General features: G+C 54.9%; 1 protein-coding gene across 2 annotated transcripts; it reads left to right on the top strand.

Moving 5' to 3' along the window:
- Nucleotides 1–519: 519 nt before the first annotated feature.
- Nucleotides 520–18,009, top strand: MTCH1 (mitochondrial carrier 1). Of its 2 annotated transcripts, none has more exons than XM_081293778.1 (12): nucleotides 520–1,464; nucleotides 5,596–5,680; nucleotides 8,306–8,412; nucleotides 8,743–8,820; nucleotides 9,140–9,197; nucleotides 9,527–9,578; nucleotides 11,065–11,124; nucleotides 13,624–13,768; nucleotides 15,547–15,594; nucleotides 15,745–15,812; nucleotides 16,048–16,123; nucleotides 17,209–18,009. In XM_081293778.1, the coding sequence occupies exons 1-12, from the start codon at nucleotides 1,144–1,146 to the stop codon at nucleotides 17,278–17,280; spliced, it is 1,170 nt and encodes a 389-aa protein (XP_081149904.1). In that variant the 5' UTR covers nucleotides 520–1,143; the 3' UTR covers nucleotides 17,281–18,009. The 2 variants fall into 2 exon arrangements, with proteins under 2 accessions (XP_081149904.1, XP_081149905.1); XM_081293779.1 differs by having other exon boundaries at nucleotides 521–1,464; nucleotides 13,624–13,717.
- Nucleotides 18,010–19,950: the final 1,941 nt, after the last annotated feature.

The following is a 19,950-nucleotide window of genomic DNA, read 5'->3' as shown; positions in this document are numbered from 1 at the left end:
TCTGTGAAGGGACAGAGACCCGCACGTTTCCAACAAGGAAAGTATACAGTGTTTGTCCTCCTGAGTGCTGACTGGGAGTGGCTTTTAAAGGGTAAGCTTGGAGGGGAGTCAAAAGCGATCAGAAGGCAGATGTCTGACTATTCTAAAGAACTCTCACGAAGTACAAGCAGCAACATAAATGCAGGCCAAGGGACTGCCGTCCCAGTCTGTCCCTGCCGACTTTAAGATCAGTTTAACAGCGACTTTTATTGAGCACCCTCATAACTAGCAGGGTGCTGGTGTCTGGGTGTTGGGGGTGGGGCGAGGTTACAAACGGGAACTGGGCACTTGCTGAAATAAATATCTTCCTGGCAGGATTGTTGGATCCCATTTAACAGGTGTAACGCACTTAGAAGTGCCTGACGCACACTAAGGGCCCGCAGCACAGTGGCTGCGTGTGCTTACGTGGACGGACTAGTTGATCTTCTCAACTACCTTAGAGCAAACCACGTTTTGTAACTGGGGCTCTAAGGGTGGGTGTGCAAAGGTTCACAGCGGGAGCGTGGACCCCGGTGTGGGTGTGTGGGGGGGCCTTCTGGCTGTGACCTGGCGGGAGGTCACTCCTGGCAAATGGGACATGGGAGGGGTAAGAAGGGCTGCTGTAGCCCACCGGGGGGGCTCTGCCTGCGGCAGGAGGCCTGGGTCTCCCACCGCTGTCACCCCAACCCTGCGAAGGCCGCAGCGACCAGGATGTGGGCCGCAAAGGGGCGGGCCCAGAACTGCAGAGAAAACTCCCGAAGCCCGGGAGGGGGCTTGAAAGTGCCTCAGGCCATATTGGGGGCGTCTGGATGCCAGAGCGGCTGAGCCCCGCCCACGTCGTCTTCTGGGGCTCCCAGGGGAGCGCCCGGGCCTGCCGCGGCCTTCGCGGCTCCCAAACCTGCAGCCCCGGCTGCCTGAGACCACTGACTCCAAGTCCTCGGTCCAGCTTTCGGCGAGGCCGCAACCCCAACCACCAGAGGCCACGTCCGGCAGGCCCCACCACGGCGCCGCACTCCAGCGCTCCCCCGCGGCTGCGAGTGGTGCGGCCCGGCCCCGCCTCCGACGCCCGCGAGGGGCGTGGTTCTCAACGCCACGTGACGGGGAGTGACCTAGCCTCCCGGCGCCATGGGGGCTTTGGACCCGGAAGTGGCGCCCGGGGCTCGCGGCGGTGCCGCGGGGATGGCGGGAGCAGGAGCTGGAGCTGGAGCTCGCGGCGGAGCGGCGGCGGGGGTCGAGGCCCGGGCTCGGGATCCGCCGCCCGCGCACCGCGCACACCCGCGCCATCCTCGGCCTGCAGCGCAGCCCTCCGCCCGCAGGATGGACGGCGCGTCCGGGGGTCTGGGCTCTGGGGACAACGCCCCGACCACCGAGGCTCTTTTCGTGGCGCTGGGCGCGGGTGTGACGGCGCTTAGCCACCCGCTGCTGTATGTGAAGCTGCTAATCCAGGTGAGTGGGCAAAGGCGCAGCAAGGAGATGGAAAGCTGTTGTGAAGGTGACAGGCCGGGACCTGGAGAAGGAGTGGAGCGGGAGGGTCAATGGCGACGGATTTGGGGAGGAGTGTGGACCGTGGGTTTTCCGGAAAAGGGGTGGGAGAGGAGGCAAGCGGTGAGGGCTTGGGTCGGCAGGAGTCGGGTTTGGGGGTGCAAGAAAAGGGGTGAAGGAGTCTGAACGATACATTTGGGCGAGCAAGGAACTGGGGACCGGGGTGCAGGGGAGCAGGTAATAGAGGAGGAGGCGACGGGATGGAGGGACGGGTTTAGAAGGTTAAAGAATTGAAGTGATGGGTTTGGAATAGAGAACGACATCGGATTCGGGGTGAAGGAAGAAGCAACAGAATTGGGGGAGGGGCGAGAAGTTTGGGTGAGTGGGTAGGGGAAGGGTTGGGGGCCAAGGAGCGCATTTGGGGTGGAAGACAACGAGGACTGAATTTACAAAGATAGATTTAAAGGAGGCTTTGGGGAACAAAGGAGTGGGCGCCGGACCACAAATTTAGGAGGGAAATAAGGGCATGGGACTTGGGGGAAGGGGAGACGTAGGTTTTGGATTAAGTTCGAAGGTAAAGAATTCAGCAGGGGAGAGCTATCGGTTTACAGGAGATAGGGGCTCTGGATTTGATGGCGACGACAGATTTGGTGGGAGGAGGAGACCGGGTGACGCGTTGGGGGGGAGGGGAACAGATAGGGCTCTGCACTGGGGGAGCCGCGGTGATGTGTTTGGAGAGGGCAGCAGGAGGAGTCTTTTAGAGGGAAGGGGATGACGCATTTGTAGGAGAAAATGGAATCGCAGGCCGTAACTGCGGAGACAGGCCAAAGGGGTCTGGGAGTACTGGAATTTGGCAAAAGGCGCAGTGGAGACAAGGCAAGATAGGTAGGGGTTGGCCAAAGTTGATACCCAGGTAGCAAAGTCTCTGGACTCCAGGGATGCTTAGACACTGGACATGTTTGGTGGCCGCCAGCAATGCAGTAATGATGAAAGGGCTGCTTGAGAAAGGGAAAGGTCCAGTTTGAAAGAGGTGTGTGTGGGGGGGGTGTGACTGAGACAGGCACAATTTTGATGGGCGTGGTCCAAGCCTAAAGTGGTATCTGAAGATGTAGGCTAGAATTTTCCAATTCAGAAGGGCAAGCAGAGGGTTGGAGATAAAAATTGAGATGGAGACAAAACAGAGATTTGAGGTTTGATTTAATGCAAATGGGTGTCAGATTTTACCATCCCTGAGATTGAACTGAGTGAATGTCAAATGCCATTGAAAAGAGAAGGTCTATGAATGAGAGTAATTGAAATCCCCATAACTTAGAGCACTGAGGCAGGAGGGTTACTGAGTTTGAGGCCAAGCCTAGCAATTTAGCAAGACCTTGTCTCAAAATAAAAAATAAAGACAGTGGATGTAGCTCCGTGGTAGAGCATCCTGGGTTCAATCCCCAGTGTCAGGGGGTGGGGGGCATAATTGAAATCCAGGGAATGGGGGTAATACATTTGGGTGTGCCCAGAAATATGACAAGGAATGAGGACATCTAATCAGGAGTAACTAATTGTGACTGAGGTTTAGAAACGGCTGAGGGGGCTGGACAAAATGGCTCATGCCAGAAATCCCAGCAGCTCTGCAGGCTGAGGCAGGAGGGCCACAAATTCAAAGCCAGCCTCAACAATTTAGCGAGGTCCTAAGCAACTTAGCAAGACCCTTTCTCAAAATAAAAAATAAAAAGGACTGGGGATGTGGCTCAGTGGTTAAGTGCTCCTGGGTTCAATCCCCAGTACCAAAGAAATGGCTGAGGGGGCAGTGGACACTGAGACTGGTGGGCATTTGGTTATGATTTGGGAGTGAGGACTTCTTTACTTATAAGATTAGTATTTACAGCAATAGAGATTGCAGGCTTGGGAGAGAAACTGGTGCTGGGAGCCAGAGCCAGTGGAGTGAGATTGAATGAGGGCTGGAATTTTAGAGTGGCAGGTGGTAGAGTCTTTGGGGTGCAAGCTGCTGGGATGTAAGGAATGGGTGTCTCATGTGAGAGAAATGGAAGTGGTTTCATTTGGGCAGTGGTGGAGTTAGTGATTTGGTGTACAGGTTTGAAAAGAAAATTGAAATAGGGTGGTTTGAAAAAGAATTGGGGAATGGGGGAGCCCGAAGGGTGAGAAGAAGTAGATGGTGGGTGTGTAAGATGGGTGGGCCTAGTTAGGGTGGCAGTTGGTGCTAGGTGTAACATACTTCGGGATCTGATCTCAGTGGGTATAGATTGGGAATCAGAGTAGAATCTTGCAAAAAGCCTCTGCTTGATGGCACACACCTGAATCCCAGCTGTTTGGAAGCCTGAGGCAGGAGGACTGCAGATTTGAAGCCAGTCTCAGCAATTTAGTGAGGCTGTAAGCAACCTAGTGAGACCCTGTCTCAAAGAGGGATGGGGATGTGGCTCAATGGCTAAGTGCTTCTGGGTTCAGTTCCTGGTACCAAAAAGAAGAAAATTTTGCAAAAAGGTAGATCAGATTACTATTTGGGAGAGCAGGAAATAGATTAAATGAATGCTTAGTGTCAAGATTGGGGCTTTGGGGGTTTAAAGATGGCTGACTGGCTCTTCGAGTATCTGATACAGGACCACAGTGTAGGCTGTGGTTAGGACTGGATTAACAGATTTAGGCATGCAGTGACTTGGGAACAGATAATTAAAACCTGCAGGTGAGAGGAATGAGCAGGAGAGACAGTGTGTTTTTGGTATCCTGAGTAGTTTAAGATATAGACCCAACAGATTTGAAAGCCATGGGGATGTGGGGTGGAGGGACACAAACTTAAGTGTAAAGTTGGAATCAAAGGGACTCCCAAATGATAGTGGCTAGACTAAGACAGCACAGAGCAGTAGCTGAGTGTATAAAGAGCATCACCTGCATTTAAAGACAAAATCTAAACTTAAATTCCAAACCCTCGGGTTCACCCAGAAGGGAAAATGTCTAGCAGGGCAGGGCTGCCTCTAGCCTCGTCTGTCCCCTGGGCTGGAATGTGGGTTTCGTTTTGTTTTTAAGACAGTGCCCATAATGGGGGTGGGGGGGCTTAAGATTTATAATCAGTGATCTGTCATGTCTCAGAATCACATTCAGAAGGGACAACCTGAACTTTCAAAGACACTGGCTAACCTGGGCTGGAGCACACCTGCCACAGCTTTCGAGGCAGGGCCTCCTGACCTGCTGGCTCCAATCCCTCCCTGTGCAATCTGCAAGGCGCTGCTTCTGTCGCGCTGGTCCTCTGGGCTGGTGTCCTGGCCCTGCCAAGGGAAGGCAGGCCTTCTCACTCCCCACCTGGGCACAAGTCTCCTTTGTACCTTGCCTTCCGCCTGGATTAGAGAGTCTCTGCCCATGAACGGGCAGATAACAAATGCCCCCCACCCCAGCAGAGTCTCGGGGTGTGGACGGCATGACAGATACTTTGGTTATAATTGGATTCTGTGCAGCAAGAATGACAGTAGCCTGTGGAGCCCAGGGCAGTCAGTTTGTCACAGGGATATGGGACAATAGAGGTTACAGGACAGTTGAGGATGGGTTTGAGGAAGAGTAGGATTCGAAGGAAGTTTGCTAAAGCTGGAAATGGAAGGGCAGCCCGTGGAGGTGTCTGCAGTAGGCTTGGTAAGAGATGGGAAGGTGGGGGGAACTTAGGACCGGGTGACAGAGCTGAGCTGTCTGAAGTGTGGGACTGAGACTCAGGTGTGGCGTGTTTTAGCGCTGGCACAGTTGGGAGTGCAATTGGAAAATGAAGTTTTTACCTGGAGATTAAAATTAACTGAGATTTCTCCTCAGATGAGAATGGACTTTGAAGTACTTTAAAAGGGGCGTTTCTGCACTGGGAATCCTGGGCTTTGAGGGTCAGGATGCTGGGGCCCGGATGGGGTGGGCATTGTGGTCAGGGTAGTAGCCAGGACTAGATGCTGCTGAGGCTGGGAGAGTATGTGATGCCGATGGCGGTCAACGCAGGTGAGCTCTCTGGGGTGTGTGAGTGGGAGATAGGAGCAGCGTTAGAGGAATTAGGCGTGGGAAAGAGGGCATGCAGTGAGCCGGAATCACCAGAAGAACTTTGCTTTTTCTCTCTTAATATTGAAGGTGGGGCATGAGCCGATGCCCCCCACGCTTGGGACCAATGTGCTGGGGAGGAAGGTCCTTTACCTGCCAAGCTTCTTCACCTATGGTGAGTATGGTGCCCAGGCCAGGAAGCCCATGTCAACAGAAGAGAGATCATCAGTAGGGCCTGGGGCACCTGCCAGGCCGCCTGGCACCCACAGTTGGTGCTGGCGCTAAGAAGGGAACCTGAGAGTTGCCAGACACGGCAGGGTGTCAGGCAGGAGCAGGTGAGCACTATGGCCTTGGTCCACCTCCTCTGCTCACATCTGCCAGCCGCCAGCGCAGTCAGCAGGACAGACAGATGCCTGAGCCAAGGGCCAGGCCGGGACGCTAGTCCCTGTCAACCTCTGCCAGCCAGTTCTGCCAGGAGCAGGGCGGGCATGAGTTTTCTTTCTGAGCAGCTTTCCTACTTTTCTGTCCCAGCAGGAGGCCTGACAGTGGCCTCCTGAGCTCCTTTATTTCATGACAACTGGCTGTCCTGCTCCCCAGCATTCCTGAGACAAGTGCCCGTCACTCTGGCGCCTCTCGCCACTGGTTACAGAACTGTGAAGAGTCACGGCTCTGCCCCGGGTGTCCCTGAGCTTGGCCACACCACTTTGTGCCTCAGCCCTCAAGTCCCTTCCTAGCTGCCCTGCTGGAGGTCTGTCCACCGAGATGTCACCTGCTGTCATACTGCTCCTGCTGGCCCAAGGTGTCAGCCGTCCAGGGCCTTTTTAAGTCCATCATAGCTGTTCCTTTCCCAGTCCCCCCTATTGCTGGGTGACTGTGATGGCACTTGCTTTAAATGTGCCCTTCTCTCCTTGTTCGTGGCCAGAATTCCACTCGAGACTAATCCAAATGTCTCCCACCTCTGCTCTTCCTGCCTGTTTGGTCCATAATGTTTTCTGAAAATCTTCCTGCTGCTGAGTAACCTGGGGCTTGGCCTCTGGGTCACTTTTTTGTTTGTTTTATTTCACACACTAACTGCTGTCAGAATCATTTTTCTTTTCCATTTTTACCCCTGCTTGTCCATTGAAAAGCTAGAGCCAGGCAGAATGTGTCATTTTATGGGAAAATGTATTTGTGTTTATTTTTATTTTAAAAATGTCAGGGGGAGGGTAGGTCACCGGAGGAGGAAGGCGGTCCCACCTTTCTGTGGGGCCAGTGTGCTGGGATCGCACTTCATCAGCTTTCTCGGGTCTGCCTCCACGTGTTGGCTGTTCTGAGGGGCTGACACCACATCCCACGTCATGACTCCATTCAGGTCACATAGCCATTACAAAGGACTCAACTCCAGGTAGAGCAGTCTTGGCCTCCATCTTAGTGGCTCTTTGCAAAGATGTGAGAGTTCCGAGGCACCCCACCTGTTGATATAAATGTCCCTTTAGTCCAGATGTGAGCAGGTGTCTGTTGGGTACTTCTGGACACCACGTTTGCTCTCAGTTGGGAGATCAGGTATGTCCAGAAATGTGTGGCCAGTTTCTCCTGCTCTGCCGTGTCCTGGTGACCAGCACAGCTGTCCTGACATTCTCTGTGTAAAAGGAAAAATTTCTTAGAAGGTTTCCTGGCTCTGGAGTACAGGGCCCTGGCCAGTCCATGAGGGCCTCCCACACAGTTTGTGCACTTTTCCCTCTCTCCGTGATTCATCTTTGGAGTGGGGAGGTACAGCTCCTCGCTCCTCTCACCCGTGGGCAAATCAGGTAAAATGAGGCTGGTGGGGCTCTCCCCTCTGTGCTGTAGGGCACTGGCCCCATGACCCATCCCTTCCCTCCTCCCGCTCCTCTTTCCAGCTCACTCCCATCTCAGAAATCCATTTGTGCAGGTGACAGGTGCTCTGGAAAGCCGGTGGAAGCCCTTTCCCACTGTGACATCCAGTCCCCATGCTGGCAGACCTTGCTGAGGAGAAGGTGCACTTGCTCGTCACCGCCTCTGTGCGGTGCTAGAGAGCTAATGCGTGGGTCTGAAAGGGGAGCTGATTGGCTGCGAGAACATTCTGCTAGCTTCCAGGGTCGAGGGTTTATAAAAATACATGGCTTTTTTGAACATGTTTAAAAAGTTGAAAAAAAAAGTAAAAAGTTGATGTAAAATAAAACAATGAAACGAATCTCTGTAAAAGGAGAGGCCTAGCAAAACATGGCCCCCACAGGCTCAGCTCACTGACCACCCAGGGGCTTCCTAGCATCATCTGTGTGTGTTCTGCTTCAATCACTCCTCTACCGGCGAGTGCCAGGTGGTGTCCAGGGTGCAGCACGGGAGCAGGTGTTTAGGCCTGTCTTCTTAGTGCCCTTCCTCTTCCACTTTTTCCTCCTTAGGTTACGAACATCATCATTTTTCTTTCTTTCTTTTTTTTTTTTATTTTTCTTTTCCCCAAGAAAAACATTTTATAAGCAACAGAAATTGGTTTTGGGTTGCAGCTCTTAGGTCACTACACTGAGAAATCACAGCTGAGTTTGCCAAGTAGTTCTCAAACCAAAAAGAAAACGCAAAGTGTGTGAGCTTGTTTGTCTAAAGTACATTGCGAAGGTTTTGCAAAAAGAAACAGGCCAGACATTTGGGAATGGAACCCGACTACTTGCAGGCCCTGGCTGGAGGCTCCCTGCATGCTGGAGTAGGCAGGGACTTGAGGGACAAGCCACAGCTAGTCTGGGAATGTGTGCCCAGGAGTGGGTGCTCCTGGGCTGGACGTGACACTATTCCCTCTGCTTTCTTATAGCCAAGTACATTGTGCAAGTGGACGGAAAGATCGGGCTGTTCCGGGGCCTGAGCCCCCGCTTGATGTCCAACGCCCTCTCCACTGTGACTCGGGGCAGCATGAAGAAGGTGAATCCGGGGCGAAGCCAGGAGCGGTTGCCTGGAGTTGCCCCCAGCCCGTGTGCCCTGGTCCTGCTCCCCCCTTCTGGACCCAAGAGCCATGGCTGGGCTCCAGACCCTGGCGGTCAGACCCTTGGTCGTGTGATTTGGAGGCTTCCTGCCCCACGATCCTACTTTCCTACATCTGTGACAGTGGCTGCTTTCATCCTGCCCCCTGGGGTGGCCCAGCTAGCAGCCCCTGTAGAGGAAATATCAGGGGCTGGTTTCTGCCATCTGCATCCCTTAAGAGGCCGAGGAGGCATGACTGTACCTTGCTTTTGTCCCTCTTTTGTGTGTCAGGTTTTCCCTCCCGATGAGATTGAGCAGGTTTCCAATAAGGATGACATGAAGACCTCCCTGAAGAAAGTAGTGAAGGAGGTGGGTGTGGGGGTGGAGGGGGTGGGTGGAGGGGTGTCTGCTGTGCCTCATCCTGGGGTGGGTGGGTTCTTAAAGAGGAACAGCTGGCCCTGTGTGTGCCTGGTGCATGGCATGCAGGAGCCCTTGCTGGGACCTGGGGAATTTTGGAAAGCTTTCCCAGCTGCCATTGGGCCTCACTGGGGACCAGGCAGCTCTCCTGGGAAGTGGAGTGCCCCATGTGAGGTCCGTGGGTCCCCCAGTCTTCCCCCAGAAGGACAGCTCCCCACGAGTGCCAGTCCCAGAGACAGGCCTGATGGAGTCCCCCACCTCTCTCTTCCAGACGTCCTACGAGATGATGATGCAGTGCGTGTCCCGCATGCTGGCCCACCCCCTGCATGGTGAGCCGCCCTGAGGGACTGCATCTATCCCCAAGTAGGGGGGTGGCACGGCACCTTGTGTGCTGTAGGCAGGCAGTGGTGGCATGGCTGGGAAGTGGTGGGGGTAGGAGTTCCCACTGGAACCCACTAAGGAGAGATTGGCCAAGAGTCCTTTGCAATGGCAGGAAGAAGAAATGGGATGCTGTGGTCCCAGAGCCTCAGGCTCTCCTCTCCTGCACTCTGACTTCGGCCACATTGTGCAGTGATCACTCAATATTGGATACCATGTGGCTAGGGTGTCATGGGCTTTGGCCCACCAAGTCACCTGTGTGCCTTTGCTCTTTCCTCAGTCATCTCAATGCGCTGCATGGTCCAGTTTGTGGGACGGGAGGCCAAATACAGGTGGGTAATTTCTCTTGGCTGCAGTGGCCCTGTGACCCTTCAGAGTCACCCAGCATAAGCCATGCTGGGGTCAGTGCTACACCTTTTCTGGTCCATTTCTGTGCCCTAGTTCAGCCCACTGCATCACTTTAGAAGGTTGTGGCAGTGGCATCTGTGGTCTGTGTCACTGGCCATTTTCTTCTCTTTCTCTTCCCGGGGGTTGTGCTAGACGGGCCTCGGTGCTGGGCAGTGGATTCTGCTTGGACAGGTGTTCAGGACCAGCACTGATTCTGCCGCTTAGGACTGACCCAGGGTTTCCTTCTGGACTCTTCAGTTGATGCCCTAAAGGTTTCTCCGGTTGTTTACAGCCTGGCTCGCAGCTCTTTTCACAGTCCTGAGAAGCTTGGGACTCATCCACTAATTGTGTGTTAGAAGTTTCCCTGGATGTGGGCATGGGTGGCACCTGTACCCACACCGTCTTCCCTGCAGGACTGCTGCCCTCTCTGCCCCTTGGAGGTGCCCCACAGGGTACAGGTCCTGGAAGCTTGTGGCCCATAGACACTTCTGGGTTGCCTCCCTCTGAATCTCATTTCCCTGGGTCACTTGTTCTGTGCAGCTATCCCATGGGCCATTACCCCATAAAGCCTGCTTGCTGTGTCCCCTCATCTTGGGTTCACTAGTGAGAACTGGCCTGTTCCCAGATTAAAAGGTGAGGGTGGGAAATGGCACCAGAGAGGACAACTTGTCTCAGAATTCCAGTGGCAGCCTGTTTGAGAAGGCTGGTGGGGCCTGGTGGGGCCTGGTGGGACGTGTGCTGGCCGGGGCTTCTCCCGCCGTCTTCTGCACCTGCTCCTTTTTCCTGTACTTTTCCTTCATAGCTGCCATTCAGGAGAGCCAGCTGACATTCTAGCTACAAGTCACAGAGGAGGTTTTTGAACCTTCTTTGCATTTCACATGCAAGATGCCACAGCCTGTCCTCTGGTCTTCAGTAGACACTAGTGCCCAGGCGCCTTCCATGGAGGGCCAGATGGCTTTTCCTAGGCTGGTCCGGGGTCCCATTTCAAGGCTCTGGTTCCTCTTACTCTGAGGTGACCCCCTCTGCTCACCACCCCTTCCCTGCTGTGCCTGTCAGGTGGCCTGCAGGCTCTCTGCCAGGAGGTTGTGTGACCAGAGATAAGTACCAGGGCCAGGTGGGAGAGGGCCTGCTGCTGATGCTGCAGTGTCCCCGGTGAGGGTTTCATTCCTGAATCAGATCCCAGGGAACGTGGCAGGAGAGGACTGCAAGGTCCCGTGCCCCTGGGGTGTGTTGGTTTCCTCCGTCCTCACGACTGTGTAAACCAAACCGCCCCAGACCAGAGTTCTCGACGATTCTCTTCTTGGGTCGATTCTCTTCTTGGGTTCTTCCTCCCCATCTAGGTTAGGGCTGGCTGGATTTGGGGGGACTGGTGGGGTGGGCTGCTGCTAAGTGACCAGGTGACCTTGTATTCCTATTTTGCCTTCTTCACAGTGGTGTGCTGAGCTCCATTGGGAAGATTTTCAAAGAGGAGGGCCTGCTGGGATTCTTTGTGTACGTGAGTTTATCCACCCTGTAACCGGCCATGGCCATGGCTCAGCTAACACGTGTGTTCCCGGCCTCCCAGGCCACAGCTGCCCCCTCACACTAACCACGAGGCTCTGCCCGAGTCCGACCAGCTGCGGCCCAGCTCTGGTCTGGGCCATAGAGCATCAGGACCAAGCTGTTCGGCCCTTTTCAGGTCACAGTTTACATAAAAATGGAGTAGGGCTGGGGGGTGGCTCGGAGCGCGCCAGGCTCGGGGTTCAATCTGTAGCACCACAAACAAACAGGGACTGTTACCCAGCGCACAGGGGAGATTGAGCTGAGTGGCCCTGCGAGGCCCTGGCCATTCACCCCGGGGGCTGCAGTGGGCGTTGGCACCGGTCTTCACGAGCCACGGCACCTGTAGTTCTTGGCTTCACTCCAGGAGTGCCTGAAACCCTGTGACTTGGACTGAGGGTCGAGTGCTGAGAGCCACAGGCCAACTCTAGCCAGTAGTGTCTGTCCTGGCAAATCAGTTCGTGTTTCTGGTTTCTCTTGAAAAGTCAGAAAATCTGACCCTTCTGGTTCTGTTTCTAAGAGCAGCCATTGGCTGGGGCCCAAGGGGCTTCGTCTCTGGGAGGGCACATGATGTCCTGACGGCCACCGACCTCCTGCGCTCGGTTGTCTCCTTACTCACCTGCCGAGAGGGCTGTTCAGAAAGTCCAAGCCGCGCCCACCAGAGCGCCCCTCGGGAGGCTTGGGCCAGCCAGGCAACTCAGAGAGACCCTGTCTCAAAGTAAAATAAAGGGGACTGGGGATGTAGCTCAGTGATGGAGTACCCTGGGTTCCATCCTCAGCACCTCCCCCCCCAAAAAAAAAAAAAAAGTCACAAACAGAACTCAGAAGCCAGGCTTGACAAGTATGTGTTTTGTCTTCCTTTTCCAGATCTAGGTGGTGACACAGCTGTTCCATGTATAGGGTACTAGTATTGGGTCCCGTGTTGTTAGTATATTTTTTACTTATGTGATATTATCATATATTAATGATATTCTATGGTTATAGTATATTAATATAATGTCTCATATTACGGTTTTCCAACCCTTTCCAAGGGTTTTATTTATAGCATTTCTTTAGCCAAGGGGTTCCTGTGAGAGGGTGTGTGTCTGTGTGCATACATGTAGCACATGTGGCTGTCATCAGGGTTCTCGGAGTCATCTCATTGTCAGACCCAGCACCTAGTGGAGAGGGACCAGGGTGCTGCTGGGTGTCCTGCAGCATGGAAGCAGCACACAGCAAAGCGTCACTCGGCTCCAAATGCAACAGCGCCGAGGCTGAGACGCGCTGATGTACACACCCGCACATTCACACATACATGCACACACGTGTATAAGTATGTGAGTACGTGTTCGCCTGTGTACTTGGTACTTTAAGCCTTGAAACACTGTGTCACCACCTCTGGCGTTTTCACGCCAGCCCTTGGGTTCCTTCTCCCCGGGGGTTTGGAGTAGGCAGTACCCATTTGTTACAGGTCCCAGAGCTCCGGTGCATGGTCACCTGAGCACGGGCAGGGACGCCCCGTTAGGAATCGCATCACAAAAGAATCCTTTGACTGCTAGTCCTCATACATGTGTTACCGTACATTCTTTTGAGCTTTCCAAATATTAGTTAGACTTTTTAAAAATTCAGAAATGACTCTGCTTCCCTTCCCAAGAGACAGCCGTTCCCCTGGAGCACCTCCCGAGGCACTCTGTTCCTCTATAAGCAAATAAGCGTAGTGTGGAGAGCAGAAGTGGCCTCCGGGCACGGTGGCACACACTTGGGAAGCCGAGGCAGGAGGCTCCAAGGTTCAGGTCACCTGGGCAGCTTAGCGAGACTCTGTCTTAAAACGGAAAAATTGTAAAGCTGGGTTGTGGCTCATAGTCGACACCCCTGAACCGCATCCCCAGTGCTGCAGAAGGAAACAAAACACCCTACAAAGACCCAAGTGGCACTTGTGGGCTTAGCGCCCTCAGCACTGCCTTCGGGAGCCTTCCCTGTGGGCTCTTTGGAGCTTTTTGCCATTAAGGTCGTCACGTTATGAGTCGGTCTATGAGGTGGCCTCCTTGGAAACATTTGCATGGGATGCTGCCAGTGAAACGTTCTAGGGGTGAAGAGGTATACTGAACACGGTTGGTGAGAAGGCCAGGAGAAAGCTGCCAACATGTGGATACTTTCATCATCTGCACTTGAAAATCTGAGATGTGCAACTCTCAAATCTTGATGCCTGGCTTCTGTGGTTTAAAAACTGCTTTGTGAGACCACTAACAGTCTGTGGCATTAGAAGTGGCCTATAACACCTCAGGGACGAGGACCCCGGCCTTTCTGGTGGGCTGCTGCTGGCTCACAGGGGCCTGTGGGTTCTCCTTCCGAGGCTTTGCTCTTGGGGGTGCTAAAATGTTGAGCTTGGAACCTCCTCCCTGCTTCCTGGGTGTGAAGCCCCAGGACCTCGCCCCTCGCTCCCCCCTCACTTTGCTCACCTTGTTTTTTTAGTGGCTTAATCCCTCATCTCCTGGGCGATGTGGTTTTCTTGTGGGGCTGTAACCTGCTGGCCCACTTCATCAATGCCTACCTGGTGGATGACAGCGTGAGTGACACCCCAGGGGGGCTGGGAAACGACCAGAATCCAGGTTCCCAGGTTGGTTGGAACAAGGACTTGTCCTTCTTTACCTCCATGTACTCCTGACTCCCAGGGTCTGAGACAGGTCCAGGACTCTGGAATTCCCTTGCCCTGAGGGTGACAGGCCCCTAGAAGTCCTGGTGTCTCGGCTTTGCCTGGGGAAAGATGGAATGTTAGATTGGTACCCAGACTTGGGAGGGCCGTTGTCCTGGGCAGCTTTACCATTCCAGTGTTCCTCAGGGTGCTTTGGGCAGAGGCTCAACCAGGACTCTGAAATCAGAAGATTTTGCTTCTTATTTTATGCTTTCAAAGTCCTCTGTGAAGGTTACGACCTTTGGTCCTCCAGCCTTGATTGTCAAGGAAACAGGACAGGTGGATGACACCGATAGTGGAAATTGAGGCCCAGCGGTTAAATGAGCGCTCCAAAGTCACTGGGCTGGAACAAGACTGGGCCAGGGTCCTTCCCTTTGCTAAACTGAGGGTGCTTTCCCCGGGATTCTCTGGTGACCTCTGTAGCCGGGCGGGAGGCTCCCCCATGTTGTTGGCAGGGCTCTCCCAGCCTGGTGCACACAGGCCTCTGCAGGTCGGGTCAGGTGTGAGAGCGTTGGTCCCTCTGCAGGGCGCTTGGTGAGGAAAGGCTCTGGGCGCCTGATATGGGTTCTGTTGGACTAAGGCAAGGGTTAGAGAGCTGTGAGGGGCTGGAACTCCTAGTGGCTTAATCCCTCATCTCCTAGGCAATGTGGTTTCTTTGTGGAGCTGTAGGGACAGCCAAGCCCAGGAGGATTGTGAGGGACCTGGGGACCCGCCTGCCAGAATCAGCCTGGTCGGGGAGGGGCAAGGTCGCAGGGCTGTGTGGGCCCAGTATGGGCTGGGGGTGGGGGGTGTTGGGCACAGGTCTGTGGCCCCAGATGAGAGCTCTGCTCCCATAGCAAGGCTGGCTGGCCCTTGAACTTGGGTGAGTCTTAACTGGCCTCTCAGTATAAGCTCCATGAAGACCCCCGTCCCACATGCCTGCAGCTCTGCCCTTCCTTGGGGACCTTGTGGGTGGTGCACTGCTGCTGTCCTATGCAGAGAAGCCCGGGGGCAGCTGGGTATCTTGGTGGAGGCTTCGGACTGGCTTCTCTGGTCCAGCTGGGCAGCTGCTTGCACTTCAGCAGCAGCAGCAGAGTCAGATGCTGCATGTAGGGGATCTTCTGTGTGGGCTTCCAGGCTCAGGTGGGGCTGCCGACCTGCTGAGCCGCCCAGGCAGAGGGCTGGGCAATCTCTGCCCAGGTCAGGGAATCCCCTGGTGGGATGGCTACTCCACAGGAAGCCGGGGGATGGGCAGTGACTTTCCTTGTTAGCTTATTCCCAGGGCAGAGTTTTAGGAGTGGGGCTCTTGGCTTCGCCCTGGTGAGGTGGAGGTAGCAGCCGCCTGAGTCTTTCCTCTCCTTAGGCCCAGGGCCAGGCTTCCGTCTTTTGGTTCACTTAGTGAGCCCTGACTAGCCCAGGCCCTGGACGCAGCCAGGCAGGTATAGGCAGGTATGTCCTGGGAGCTGACTCATGATGTCACACAAGCCAGCAGCAGGTGACCCTACGCTCCCATCTCCTTCATTGGAGTCCTCAGCCCAGTTCCTGCACCTCTGCCTCAGGTCTTCTGTGGCCTTTCTAGGCCATGGACACAGTGGGCCCTGAGAGGGAGGCAGCCTGTGCAGCGTGGGTGTGTCAGGGTGTGGAGGGCGAGGCGGGGTCTGCAGGGCTGAAGTCTGCATCCTGAGCTGTCCGAGGCAAACCGCACTCCCTTTCTGTCTCCTCAGTTCAGCCAGGCCCTGGCCATCCGGAGCTACACCAAGTTTGTGATGGGGGTAAGTCCAGCTGCCCTGGTCTTCCCTGTGGGCGGGGTGGGGCTCAGGCAGCTTTGGGACGGGGAGGCGGGTCTTAGTGCAAGGTGCTGCGCAGCGTGTGCAGGGCTGGGCTGGGCAGACCGCCTGCTCTCAGGTCTCTCTGGGTTTCAGATCGCAGTGAGCATGCTGACCTACCCCTTCCTGCTGGTCGGAGACCTCATGGCTGTGAACAATTGCGGGTAGGTGTGCAGCCCTCTGCGGCCCTGCCGACTGCGGGCTTCCCCAGCCGGGCCTTCCTGGCTCTCTGCCCCCTCCCACCTGCCCATGTACACAGTTCCCCTGGATCCACCAGCGCTCTGTGGGGTAAACCTGATTTCTGGATGTCGGCAGGTGGCAGCCCAAGGCTGTTTTCTTGAGGGTGTAGCTGACCTCCTCCCTCTGTCCTCTGGCTCTCACACACTGTCCTTCCCACAGGCTGCAGGCTGGGCTCCCCCCCTACTCCCCAGTGTTCAAATCCTGGATTCATTGCTGGAAGTACCTGAGTGTGCAGGTGAGTGAGCCCGGGAAGCTGGAGGCGTTTCCCATTCTTTGCCACAACTGTCCCCTGAATGGTTTTGTGGGCTCTTCGTTGTAGGGGCGGCTAAGGGGTCTCATGGATCTCCCCTGAGTACGGTGAATAGAGAAAATACAGACACTTGGTTTAAGGCTTTTAAGTTAAATTTGCACTTCACCTAATTTAAGAAAGGCTTTGAGGTGGCTCAGTTTGGATTCATTAAAAAGTCACACATCAGAGCTGTGTGTGGTGTCATACGGCCATCGTCCTGGTCCCTGGAGGCCAAGGTAGAAGCACCCAGGAGTTTGAGGCCAGCCTGGGCAGCACAGTGAGCCCCTGTGCCGTAAGAACAACAAACAAAGTAAGAATTCCACGGAAGGTCCCGTCTCACTTGACTCTTAAAGACTTAGGGCAAGGATGAGGATGTCCTGGCCCCTGGGGTGGGTAGTTAAGCCTCAGCACTTGTCCTTCAAGGCACCTGGGCTGAAAATGTGAGGCCCGAGACCACGGTAGCTGAACCAGTGTTGGGACATGGCATGCGGGAGGTCCCCTTCTCTAGACGGGAGGCAGGCCTGGGTTCTGGGGTGTTGTGCTGAAGCTGCCTCCTGCCGACTGGTGCTCCCGGACCCAGCGGTCAGGGACCAGGCTTCTAGGCAAGGGCAGACCTGCCTTCTTTCAGCCTTGGTTTGTCCCACGGTAAATGTGGCCTTGGCCTGGGGAGAGCAGGGTGCTGGCTGGCTTCTGGGTGAGAAGAGGGTGGAGAGAGGGAGGGGGACCATGAGCCGGTCCTGCACTACAGTCGGTCTCCATCGTACTCCTCCCTTGAGGCTCAGTTCCCTTGGGCTCTGAGGCCAGAAGAGTACCAGCCTCCTCTTGGGAGTTCCTTCTGAGGAGGCCCAGAGACACTGGGCACTCCCAGGCATGAGGTGGCCTGCTCGCTCCTCAGCACAGGCAGGCTGACCTTGTCCTCCCAGAATGCAGACCTGATCCTCTGCCTGCACTGGGGCCTCAGAGCCGTGGTGCCTCTTCTCTGAGGCCATGGGGAAGCTCCTTGTCTCACGGTCACGTTCCCTCCCTTCCAGGGCCAGCTCTTCCGCGGCTCCAGCCTGCTTTTCCGCCGGGTGTCATCAGGATCGTGTTTTGCCCTGGAGTAACCTAAACCCCCTGACCAAACTCCTAGTCTCAGCCTGGCCCTCGGGTGAGGCCGATCATTTCGGGATACCTGTAGGGAGACTGCAGCCCAGCGACACCTAGGTGTACCCCAGCCCGGCTGGGCTACAGTTTTCTTATTGGCCATGTGTCTCTTGAGGTGTGGGGTTACGCAGGGGTGGGCTACACCCAGTGGGTGGGGTCACCTGTTAGACCTGGAGAAGGTGGGGTGGGGGGGTGGGGAGTTGAGGCGTCATTCCCTGACTTCCCAGAGTCGGCCTTGTACAGAGCCAGAGAAAGGCTTGTGGAGCCAGGGTGGTTGAGGGAAGCCTAATGGAGTCGGTCCCACCCACTTGCACCCCTCCAGGGAGCCTGGCTCTCACTCTGCAGCTTGGCTGGGAGTGTCTCTCCTGCTTTGTAAATAGGGCATGACTGGGCCTAGGCTAGAAGGCCAGTGCCAGGTTCTGCCTTCGTTTTCTCAACACTACTTTTCTGATTCGAGGGCAGCGCCTTTTTCTGAGTTGGAAATCATGTGACTCTTCAGAATGTGTCCCCCTCATCTAACGCTTGTCTGTTTAATGGTGACACCTCATGTGCAGGATTCGGTTACCTGTGCAGTTGTGGGAGTGTGAAAAAGTTAGGCAGATCATCGTCTCTAGCCCTACCCAGTATAAAAGTTCATGGTAAGATTTGACCCCACCTCCCTCAAATAAATGTATTGGTGGTGATTTGGAGTTTTGTGGGGAGTTTCTTATTTTTGTGACTTTAAAAATCTAAGCAGAGTCTGGCTGGGATTGTAGCTTGCCTAGCATGTGAGGCACTGGGTTCGGTTCTCAGCACTACATATAAATAAATAAAAGGTTCATCAACAACTTAAAAAAATAAAGGTTCATCAACAACTTAAAAAACTTATTTAAAAAAAAAAAATCTAAGCAGAGTCATTCTCTGTCCGTCATGTTGGTGTGGACAGAGGGACAGCAGGCAGGGGGAGCATCGCCCAGGAGCAGGAGTGTGAAGCTGGGTGGGGATCAGTCTCAGGGTGAGATGAGCCCCCAGAACAACAGCTGGTGTCAGACCTTTTGCCAGTGAGACGGCTCTTCCCGAACGTGTTCCTGCCAACCCTTAACTCTCAGCACCTTTGGAAGATGGCCTGTCTTCAAGTCCTGCTGAGTGATTGTTTCAGTGGCCACATGATTGCAGCACAGGGGATAAGCTTCCCTTCCCTTCCCTTCCCATTGGGTTTTGCCCAGCACCAGGGTCTGTAAACAGACGGTGTCTTGCGGTCCAGCTGTGCTCCCACAGTGCTTCTCTGCCTTTGCTCCTGGACACCTGGCTTGTTAGCACTGAGGTCATTCTTCCCTCACAGCATGGGGTGGTTGTCCCCGCCAGGGAAGGCCCTGGGATGTTTTTGCAGTAGTCTGGTGACAGTTGACTCAGGGGAAGTTTGATGTGGTTGTCTTTGATTGGCAGGACACAGAACTGTGCCTGTGCAGCTGCTGCAGAAACAGCTAGTGCTCCAGGCTCCCAAGGCCTCAGGACTTGGGTCCCACACCCCCTTTCCCTGGTGGGAAGGGGAGGGCGTGGGGGGGGAGTCAGTCCAGGCCTCGGCAGCACCATTTCCTTAGAGCAGTCAGGCCTCGCGTCCTCAGAGGGAAGTCGGCTGTTCCCTTTCTCCAGCCCTGTGATTGCCCCTGTCCTGACCACTGTTCCAGGGTCACTTTTCTTTCTGCAGTTCCACCCTCAAATTCGTTTTTGCACTGATGACTTCCTGTGATTCCCTGGATTTAGGGGCACTTGGATCTGTGGAGCCTGGACTGAGCTGGCCCTGAAAGAGCCCTTCCCTCTGATAGCCACATCCTCCTGGATATTTGGAGAGGCTGCCCATGGACTTGGCCATTCAATACCTTGGGCAGGGTCAGTGCCATCTTGAGGCAGTATCCTGAGGTCTTTTAGGTTTCAGGGTATTGTGTCAGTCGTAGAAACTGGAACGGCGGATGCTGACCTGAGAAAGGAGGCCGACTCACCACAAGGGCCAGAGGCAGGCCGCATAGTCTTGTTCTAATGGGCAAAGTGGGAAGGGCTTTTTGGGACCCCCTCGTAGTAAAGCCTGAGATGACAGGGGTGTCCTTTGTTGGCCCATCTGCAGCCCTTGTCACTGCAGCCCCAGAGGCCGAGCAGCCGAGTGGCAGTGCTGCAGCAGACCTTTCCCCTCTGGGCCTCACGGCCTCCGAGAGTGCCGGCGCCTCTTCTGCTTCAACAAGCCCTTTATGCTCAAGGCCTGTGCTGACTAGCCTCCTCCCTGCCCATCTCGCCCCCTAACCTACCTGTGTCTGTCACAGCTTGGCCTGACAGGTGCGGATATCATGCCCAGTGTCCTTGTATTTCCCCAAAAAATAAATTTCCTGGGTCCCTACTTAGGCAGGTTCTTTCATGTGACAGGTTCCCTGAGGGCTCTCAGCAGATGCTCCTTCTTTGCAAAAGGCAGGAAGAGCCACCCCCAGACTAGAGAAGGTGGACTTCTATGGGTCCTGCTCCAGGGGACCCCTGACCCAACCACCACCCAGGCCCTGGCAGTAGATCAAGAACTGGTCCAAGAGGAGACCCTGGCACTAGCTGAAGAAAACAGGCGAGGGACCTCCCAGGAAGGCAGCTGGTTGAACCTCTGTCAGTTAATG

The sequence above is a fragment of the Spermophilus citellus genome, assembly GCF_964194105.1.
Source record: "Spermophilus citellus genome assembly, chromosome: 5".
Classification (NCBI taxonomy): domain Eukaryota; kingdom Metazoa; phylum Chordata; class Mammalia; order Rodentia; family Sciuridae; genus Spermophilus; species Spermophilus citellus.
Note: the sequence above shows the minus strand (reverse complement) of the source record. Positions and strands in the feature narration are given on the sequence as shown.